General features: G+C 39.1%; 1 protein-coding gene across 1 annotated transcript; it reads left to right on the top strand.

Moving 5' to 3' along the window:
• Positions 1-4,062: 4,062 nt before the first annotated feature.
• LOC120044011 (homeobox protein unc-4 homolog) lies at positions 4,063-7,600 on the top strand. Its single transcript, XM_038988604.1, has 3 exons — positions 4,063-4,309; positions 4,834-5,009; positions 6,578-7,600. The coding sequence occupies exons 1-3, from the start codon at positions 4,063-4,065 to the stop codon at positions 7,598-7,600; spliced, it is 1,446 nt and encodes a 481-aa protein (XP_038844532.1).
• The last annotated feature ends 2,956 nt before the right edge of the window (positions 7,601-10,556 follow it).

Raw genomic sequence — 10,556 nt, 5'->3', positions numbered from 1 at the left:
GGGCATTAGGGTGTCAGGATTGAATGAGGTAATTTGAAGGGAATTACTTTCTCTTCTATCAGAAATGAAGTGAATTAAAAGTCCAAATCAATCGCTTTCACTTCTCCATTCTACTTTGACAGCAGCACAATTACAGATAATTAGATGGAGGAAACTTTTAATTGTGGGGATTAAGAGGGAGAGAGAATTTTCAGGATCAGAGAAAATTTAGAAGCAGTTTCTTGCTTAAAAACGAATCAAAGGATTTGGTAGCTTAACATGGCAACCAATGCTTTCTACTGTTTAATTGGAATTGCATCTAGTTCATCGTATCAAATTATCCACCAACAATTAATTTAGATTTAATTCTATAATTATCATCAAATCGAATAACGTGCAACTTAATTTAGATAGTTAAAAATGTACTTGCGTGAAGTTAATTGAGTAATTAAACTCCTCAACTGCTGCCTATTAATTTGCTAGCCTAATTAAAAATGAATTTGATTTTCTGTAATGTTGGTAAAGTAGGCATCAGTGTTAGATGGCTGGTTTGATTAGTTTGTTTGTTTGGGGTGTTACATTTGAATACCTGCTGTTAATAGGGTCAATAATGTTTACTTGCCCACACATGCTCATTTTCTGTCAGGGGGAAAGTTTGGAGTTGAAGGACTGATTTTGTATATTCAGGTGCTGGGAACTCCCTGTTCACATCATTACCATTGCCCTGTCACCTGCAGTTACCAAGAGTGAACACAGGAAAACAAACCTCAGTGGAAGATCAGTGAACACAATAATGTTTTGTCCTCCACACTTCTATAGCCTAAAGATAGTGTGATGCAACAATAGTAGACTTTACTTGAACACTCTGTCATATGGGCTAGGCTATAATACTGTCATAAACAGTCAGTTGGCTATGCTCAAAGCTATGCTCAGACAGTGTAAAATCTGTTTTCATAATAACCTGTCCTGTCATGATATGTTATGACAGTGTTATAGCCCTTATTATGGCGCTTTCACATAGTCTAGCCCTATGAACAAAGGTCTACAAACAGACAAACAGACAAACAGACAGACAGATGCCTACACACACAGACACACGTTTGCTATGCACTGTGTGCTGTCACAGGCCATGCTTCATTCTTCACATTTCTAAACATCTGTGACCTAAGACGTGATTTGATGTCATCTGGTTCAACACTTACAACATAGTATGAAGAGATTGTGAATATGATGTGACATGTACAAGGCTGTGAAGGTGATGTGACATATAGCCTACAACAAGTAGCATACAGTAGGCCTATAGACGATAGGCTAAATAGGCCTATTTGTTTTCTCATCTGCTGCTTTGATGGCCTTCAGAAATTATGATTTGAGATCTTCAAATGTGTGATTTATGCCAGTTGCTTTCAAATAATCTGAAATAAAAGATAGGCCTTTCATGCCAATGGTTGACCTGCAGGTCAGGGATGGATGTGTATGGAGCTACCTTTTCCATCTGCATGTGGGTTTATCCAAGAAAGTCACTATTTAAGATCAGTTGGTAAAGGCAACAATAGGGTAGACAAATATCACATGAACCAATGTAGCTCTATAAAACACTCTTATATAAAAAGGGTTCCAAAAGGGTTCTTCGGCTGGCCCCATAGGAGAACCCATTTTGGTTCCAGGTACCCTTTTCGGTTCCAGGTAGAACCCTTTTGGGTTCCATGTAGAACCCTCTGTGGAAAGGGGTGGAACCCATAAGGGTTCTACATGGAACCCATAAGGGTTATACCTGGAACCAAAAAGGGTTCTTCAGAGCGTTCTAATATGGAGAAAGCCTATGGGAACAGCCGAGGAACCATTTTAGGTTCTAGATAGCACTTTTTTTTCTAAGAGTCTATTGTTCTGCAGTTTAGGGTGCTGACTCTGAGGCACTTTTCTATTATTTTACTGAACCTTTATGTCCTATCGACCAAGGCTAGTTAAATTGTTGATGAAACTCTTGAATTCAAATGAAAAGACAGACCTGTAGCGGCATTGAATGCAAGCCTTGTTCGTCTTATTATCGGGTTAATTAAAGCTAGGATCTGACAATGTCACCCGGTTGTAGAAAAACGGATTTAAATGCAATGTCTCCCGGGACTGCGTGTCAAGAGCTGCTTTTCACTGAGCCCGTGCGCCTGGATGGGGTTACGATCAGAATTGACAAGAAGCAATTATTGAATTTTAGATGTTCAAAAAATACATGAATGGTTGGAATTATTCATAAAACATCTGTAAAACATGATAAACTTAGTTAAAATACAAAGAGAGGGGCCTCTGAGGCAACTCTAACCACATCTTTGTAGGGGAGAGGGATAAAACGGCCAGATCCTGAGACATTTCTAAGGAGTTCATTAAAATGTACACATTGAAATGCAGAGGGGTGCTATTTGGGCTTGAGGTCAAGTGACGACGGGATTATATGCTTCTTCATAATAATATTAATTAAACAATTTGCATGCTAATAAGGTGACAATTATCGGGTCTCTGTTGAAATATTTGGGTTATTACAACACGCCAACCCGGGTGCCAAGGGTCAGGGAGTGAGTGGGGAGCGAAATTTCAACTCAAATTAGCATTATGACAGCACCAGACATGGGATAAATAAAGTCGAATTAATTTTCTCTGTAGCCTACAGAGCAGAGAGACAGAACTACTAGACCTACTTAGACAGGATTGATTCGCTTTATTCACAACACATTTCTTTACATTAGCGAGTGGGGAAACATGGACTAGTCCTATGAAGGTCTCCGGACAAATAGCATAATGTAACAAAAAGGAATGGTTCGGAGCTTCCCCACATGGTCATATAGTTTTGTTAACCTTTTACACAATCATAAATGTCCTCCATTTTCACTGGATAATAGTCTATTTTGAACTTCGAGAATAAATAACCTCTAGGCATATAAAGGTAAATATAATACAATTATTGAATATAGTTGTTATAGTTTTTTTGGTAGGCTAGTTTTGAACTCATGTAGGCAGGTAAATGCTGGCTTTATGAGGCAAACAAATAAAACATTGTAGCTTTGATGTGCAGCACCAGTGAGTCATCTGATATTTATCTATCTATCTATATATATATATATATAGATAGATAGATAAATATCAGATGACTCACTGGTGCTGCACATCAAAGCTACAATGTTTTATTTGTTTGCCTCATAAAGCCAGCATTTACCTGCCTACATGAGTTCAAAACTAGCCTACCAAAAAAACTATAACAATAACTGCAAAACCGTATACACAAGAAGCTACTTTGAAAAATTCTCACACATTTCTAAATGAAGTCTCATTAATTACAGTATAAGTGCTGGGGAATAAGGGTTCACATTTCTTCCTAATATCGTTCCTCTTATTAGCAGAAGATTAATTAGTGTGTGATGTAATTAATAACTTAACATCTGCCTTTTTTCAATCAGCCTATCGACAGCAGGCTGAGGAGTCGATCGCCCCCTTTCATCAACATCCAGTTAAATTGCGCGCGAATTGGTTGTAGTCTCGAATAAATTTTGACAGCATTTGGATGATAAATGTCTTTGTCTAAAATTAGGGTATTTGTAACTCGGCATCGATTAATAGAGAGAGTAAAAATTTAAAACGACATAACATGTTGACCAAAAACTGTGACTAGCCTCTCCGTCGTTTTAGATGTGGGAGCGAGCGTTCGAAATTAGTCCATCTCTTTCACCTTTTACTGGGCTTCAATCTGATCACTCTCTCTTGGTGGTCCCCCGTGTAGTTGTGATGTAGTTCTTATCAAAGCCCTCCTGTCTTGTTGTGACAGCTCTGATATTGTTTATTGAGGTGGATGTCAGGTTTAATTAGCAATCGATATGGAAAGCGTTTGCAGACCGCGCCTCTGACGTCATACTCGATTACCGTTTCTCATTGGTCTCAAATTCCCAAAGCCTAGGCTAATTATTGGAAGGTTCATGTTGATAAAGTACAGCTCATCCTTCCCTCCACATCATGTCCCCTCCTCGCTGGTCACACTCACTGCATGCTTTTTAAATTCACACCACCAGCATCCAGACGTCGTTTCCTTTTGCCTAGGAGATGATGGACAGCAGGATACTGGATCCACCTCATGCCCAGTTCGGAGGCTCTCTCGGCGGGATGGTGGGCTTTCCGTACCATCTAAGCCACCATCATGTTTACGAATTAGCCGGTCATCAACTTCAATCTGCGGCCGCAGTTCCTTTTTCAATAGACGGATTACTTAATGGTTCCTGCACAGCTTCAGTGGTTAATTCGAACCCCCTCTTGTCTGGCTGTGGAGATAACCAGCAGTACAAGCTGACAGGTAAGAAAAACGAAATACAATATGTGTCAAAAGGTTGGCTGTAGATCAAAGGACTAAACAAAGAACTGAAAGTGTCTGTATATCCTGTATATCCTATCCTGTATATCCTCTCCATAAAAGCTTTAAAGAGGGAATCCAAATCCTAAAAAACAAAGAAGCAGTCTTCTGCTTTCAAATGAGGCTATATGCAATTCATTTCAGTGGAGAGCAACATACGAGCTCAGCTCCAAACGTGAAAACCCCTTGTGTTGTGACAGGGTGGGAAAAATCACTATTTCTCTATTGTTAGTAGAATGTTTTACTGTGTTATTGTTATTATTATCAGGATCAATATTGTGTGATTAATAGTCTATTATTACTACTATTTTCTTACCATCGAAAACGGACATAATAGCCTCATTTATTAGACGATATTTTATTAATTTCTTTATAAAGGACCACAGAAAGAATGTATCCTTGCAAAAAATCATTCAGGCTACTTTTACGTCTCTCTCACACTCTCTTGTTTTGTATTCTCATGCTAGATTCGTGTGACCCAGACAAGGATAGCCCTGGTTGTAAGAGACGACGAACTCGCACAAATTTCACTGGTTGGCAACTGGAAGAATTAGAAAAGGCTTTTAATGAGAGTCACTATCCGGACGTGTTCATGAGGGAAGCACTGGCTCTGAGATTGGACTTGATAGAATCGAGGGTACAGGTAAATATCAACCATATCCACTTTTTGGCATTCACTGTTGTTGGTTTGTTATGATGTGTAGCCTACTGATTCTTAAACACTGATAGGCTGTTTGAACAAAGGAAAGTAGGCCTATTTATTCCCTATGTCTCTTACACAAATATATTACAATGGTCTCTTTTAGATATATAGCTGTCCTGTAATTCCTGTCTCTTTGTTGTTTTGTACGGTGAGCAAAAACTCCACAGGGAGCTCGTGTAATATAGGCACATAGAGGCCTATTATAGTATGTGCAGGGTCCATGATCTACATATAGTACGATGCTTCAAAACCGCAAATGAAAGCAAATCCTTTTCACAATTTTAAAAAGGAAAACATTATCAAACGTGAATATGTATTTAAATAAGACATTATACGATATATTTATAGAGAGATAATCTTCGAAATCAAGGGTGATACGAGCAGCAAACCGAGTATAAAGAAGACGTCTGGTTCAAGGAGAAATACTTTAAATATGGCTAAGCCATGGAATGGTCAGTTAATTTGCTGTACTTGATATTAATATAAATTGTGTAGATTCAGTCGACAAGGCTATATTATTTGCACTCAGACATACTCAAAACTAATATATCTACATACATCTACGTATGCACATTCAGTCTTTCCACTTGTATTTTCCTATATAAACCGATAGAACACCCAAGTATACACATACATTTATGAACTTGAATATTGATGAATTTTCAAGTCCTACATTTTTATAAAGGACACACCTCATCAGTCAAATGTCCATGCACGTGGACTTATTATTGTGATCATTTGCACTTCTGATGTCAAAAGCTCATATGAATACTGTGTTATGCACAGAGAAAATGCCAAAATATTGCTAAAGTGACATGACAAATATAGGACTAGACCAGCGTTTCTCAAACTCGGTCCTCGGGACCCCAAGGGGTCCACGTTTTGTTTTTTGCCCTAGCACTACACAGCTGATTCAAATGATCAAAGCTTGATGATTAGTTGATTATTTCAGCTGTGTAGTGCTAGGGCAAAATCCAAAATGTGCATCCCTTGGGGTCCCGAGGACCGAGTTTGAGAAACGCTGGTCTAGTCCTATATTTGTCATGTCACTTTAGCAATTTTTAGGCAGTTAGGTGTTGGGGTAATTTTGAGTATTTGTAACTACGTATATTAAACCATTTATTATTATGTATTTGATTGGGACACATGGGCCCATCATAAGCGAGATATATGTTTTCATGGAGCATTTTCCAGATCAGACAGACAGCATTTAACTTTTAATTGAATAACGAAGAAGGAATCAGCACACGGAATAATTGTAGGCCTAGTCGAATTGGAAAATAAATATGGTTATTTTTGTCATCGCATCTGATAATAAATAATTGTAGGCCTACAAGCAAGAGGCATTGCTCTTTGGTTTTGTGTAATTTGGAACCATCTACAAAACATTATTCCAATGGTTCACACAAATATTAGGCTAAATTATTATTAGGCCTATGTCTTTTTTTAAGAGAGTGGGCATCTTCTTTTTGAACATGCGTAACATGATTTGTTTCTCTAATATGCAGGTATGGTTCCAAAATCGCAGAGCTAAGTGGAGGAAAAAAGAAAACACAAAGAAGGGTCCAGGGCGACCAGCTCACAACTCCCACCCAACAACATGCAGCGGGGAGCCCATGGACGCGGAGGAGATCGCCAGACGAGAACTGGAGAGGATGGAGAAGAAGAAGAGGAAGCAGGAGCGAAGACTGTTGAGGTCCCAGAATAAACTTTTGTCAGGGGACCTATTTCACACCCCAGGATCTGACAGTGACAGTGGAGTGTCACAAGTGACAGACAGTGAACAAAATCCACATTTTGACTCTGTAGGCCGAAACCAAACCCAATCGAGCTATGACCAAACACCACAAACCCTCCAGAACCAAAGACACTTGAACCAAGATGCTGGTGGACCAGAGCTGGACTCGTCCGACAGCAGTCAACAGTCAAGCATGTGCGCCAACAGCAGAGTCTCCAACCTTCAGAAACTGAACCCATTCAGCGTAGAAAGCCTTCTATCCGATTCCAGACCAAGGCGCAAACTGAACATAGATGGATTTTCTGCCTTACCCTCCTCGCGGCCTTTGATAGGGAAAGGACATTTCTTACTCTATCCTATCACCCAGCCGCTTGGATTCATTGTTCCTCAGACTGCTTTGAAGACAACACCACCAGACTCAGATACTGACAACTCCACACAAAGAACCCCAGTGAATGACAGCAGCTTATCTGCCAATACTGGACATAAAAACCATAAGGAGTCCAACAATCTTAACGACGCGACAGCAATCAAAGTGCAGGTCAACTTTACCGCGAAAAATACTAGTTCCCCACAGAACAGCCCAGGCCATGTTACCTTTTCCAGTAGAAACTGTAGTCAGTCTTCAGCCAGTTGTAGTGCAACATATTTCCAAGATGATGATGATTCAAAGTATCTGCCATTAGACAAAAAAGAGCAGTCTGTAAAAGACTACCCAGAGACTTCCGAGTCTGTGACAACCAACTGTCCACCAGAGACAAAGACAGAGACTCAAGATGTCGATATGGAATAATAGACCTATAGGTGAGAATAAATATTGATAGCGTCAACAACACATTTCATTTGCCCAAAGCTCAATCACGTCTTAGAATATAAACTCTAATTTTACAGATGACATATATAGCCTATTTTCTGATGATGATGGGTTATAATTGTGTGCGTGTGTGTGTTTGTTGCGTGCGTGCGTGCGTGTATATGTGCACGTGTGTGTGTGTTGGTGGTGGTAGTAGTACTAGCCCCCCTGTGTAACGAACTGTAAAAATACATAAAAACCACAAAAATCCTCAAAGGCTGTAAAAAGTATTATAATATTTATATATGTAAGGTTTTCATAAATAAATCGATTGTATACAATAAATCCAAACCGTGTGAGACCTTAAATAGCCCGTATAGTGGGTATAGGTAGTGCTTTCTGCTAAAATCTGATGTTGTATTTTGTGTATTGCTTTAACAAATTTATTCATCTATAAGCCTCACTGAAATGAGGTTACGAGCCGGAGGCGAAAGGACCCGCTCGACTCCTGCTGAGTTTTGATATGAAAGTAATTATTTTCCCACCGGCTACCGCAGGTTTCCGGGTTTTTTTCTTTCTAGCCCAAAGGGTTATTATACATGACCGATTTCTAGTGATATGAAATCACATAAACTTCCAAGAATAATAGAATTAGCATGAAAGGCTGGGGTGTCAAATTGAAATACGAAAATAATAGCCCCGGCAGCTGGGAGTGTGTTTGTGCATATTGGATAGGAGATGGGAATTCGTGGGGCGGAATTTTCATGAGCTTTTCACTTTGTCAGGGCCCTTGTAGCCGGCTATATTAAGATAGATGTTCGATGATATCCCTCATTGTTCTGTCGCTTACATTGATGTTTCTGTGTTATCAGCCTATTGATCATGCGTCGGCTGTAATAGGACGGGCGAAGCAAACGTGCCTATTTACAATAGCAGAACACATTTGTTCTAATAGGGTTGGCGGTCCCCAGGGATGCTGTGCAGGCTCGGGGACATCTGCGCCATGGCAATATTAGCAATGTTGACCAGATCTAAAGTCGAGGTAAGAAAGGAAAGACCATTCACATCGCATACAGCTTGTTTTACAAGATAGGGCCTATAGGTATAACGCACGTGAAAATGCCCTCAATAACACGAACATCTAAATCCTAAAAATAGAAAACATCCATTCCAGTGTGGTGTAGTTGTCCTTAAATACCCAGAGTTCCTGCTACTCTTTTAGGGTCTTGATTTGCAAATAAATTGAAAATAATCAGAGGGGCAGCTTTACATCTGAGCCGGCGCAAATGAATTTCTGAGCCTGTGTCCCTTTCAAAATATTTACATAATTTTCACCCGGTGACTGCTGTTTGCTCAGAGGAAGCAATGACTTATTGGGTGTGGGTGAAGGGGGGCTTTTGGTATAAGAGACAGGCAAAAGTGTATAGGGAAAGGGAAAATTTAATCTCAACAGAGAGTATATAGGCCTATGGCAGAGACAGAAAGTCAATAAGCTAATGAATAACTTATTATTTGATGAAAACAGATCCAAATACAATGGCCCTTGGAAGTTCTCAACCCAACAAAGATAATACTTTAAACTTTTATTAAATATATATTCCTAAACCCGACATAATATTTAAAGACATTATCTTCTTATTCAGCCAGCCACAGCTCCCCCAATTATTGAGCTTTATTTCTGTCAATGAGTTGCCATTTAGGATAGGTCATTTGGAAATTAGAGTTCTCTGGATGTGTCCTTCAATATATATTTTTTTTGTGTGTGTCTTATTTGGAGCGTATGTTGCATGGTAGGGGGTGTTCATGTTTAATTCATTAGCATACTGAACAGGAGTATCGTGGCTGCACACTGGTGGCCTTAAGGTGAAATTAGCGATTTGCTTAAGTAGTTAAGCTTTTTTTTTTGCCTGAGAGCTGCACGCTGTATGATTCAAGACAAACTATCAATCGATATGGCCCAGGCAGCCCCCAGGAAATGTGTCCTCCATGAATCATACTTTATGAATTCAATTTCTACCCGGAGAAATTTTCAATTTGAACGCCGGATCATTATGGGAGAGTGTAAATTGTTTTTGCTCTATTATGCATCGGACGCCATCATTTTTCTTTCTAATTACGGAGGTGTCAGGTCGGGCTGTCATGCAGGCGCTGATTTTCAATTTAACTGATCATCATGCATTCATTTTCCCATTTGATAAATCTGCTATCTCGACGCCTCTCCATGCCTGGAATGCTAAAAGAGAGACACAGACTGGCAAAGTAATAGGGGCGTATATGCAGCAATAAGTGCAGATCAGGCAGCTAATTTAGCACCTCCTGATATTTCATTTCCATTTTTCATTTTCAACTCTCAAAGGAGCGAAAAGCAGCCCAAAGGCAGAAATCTCGTTCGTATTCAGCATCAGAGAGGGAAAAAAGACTACGAAAAAGCTTGTTTTCAACGACACATCCAAATTGGGATATCAAGCTTAATTGATGCTAATTGAGTTTCTCAATGCGTGTTATTTTTATTTAATAGAAACAAATTTTCGCAATTAATTATGAGCGTGATATCAAGAACCTCATTTGCAACGTTCTCTTTTCCCTCCCTCGCAGCTTTGAGTAAATTAACTTATTTTGTCATTTGCCATTTTTTTGCAAATTAAGGGGGTGAACCAGGAATTATGCCATTGACATTATTTAAGAATGAAAGAGGCACACTGTTTATATTTTTACAACATGCAATGTTCATAGCACACACCAATGCCGAACTTAACAACATAATTATACAGATATGCCTACGAATATATTACTTGTCAATTTACGTTGTTTTTCTTCAGCATTGCATGGGCCTATTGGTGTTAGAAATGAGTGAGTGTAACATCAATTTTTATTCATGAAGCAATTCATTAATTGTTGTCTCATCATTTAATTTGTTACAGTCTTAACTATTTGAAGCTGGCTAGTACACATTATT

This window comes from Salvelinus namaycush, chromosome 3 (genome assembly GCF_016432855.1).
Source record: "Salvelinus namaycush isolate Seneca chromosome 3, SaNama_1.0, whole genome shotgun sequence".
Lineage (NCBI taxonomy): Eukaryota > Metazoa > Chordata > Actinopteri > Salmoniformes > Salmonidae > Salvelinus > Salvelinus namaycush.
The sequence above is the reverse complement of the archived record's forward strand: the minus strand, read 5'-3'. Positions and strand labels throughout refer to the sequence as shown.

Bases quoted from the DNA above. Each gene is read 5' to 3' on its own strand.
- LOC120044011 (XM_038988604.1), top strand. From the start codon at position 4,063: ATGATGGACAGCAGGATACTGGATCCACCTCATGCCCAGTTCGGAGGC. The intron at 4,310-4,833 runs GTAAGAAAAACG...TTCTCATGCTAG, and splicing joins CCAGCAGTACAAGCTGACAG to ATTCGTGTGACCCAGACAAG. The intron at 5,010-6,577 runs GTAAATATCAAC...TCTAATATGCAG, and splicing joins TGATAGAATCGAGGGTACAG to GTATGGTTCCAAAATCGCAG.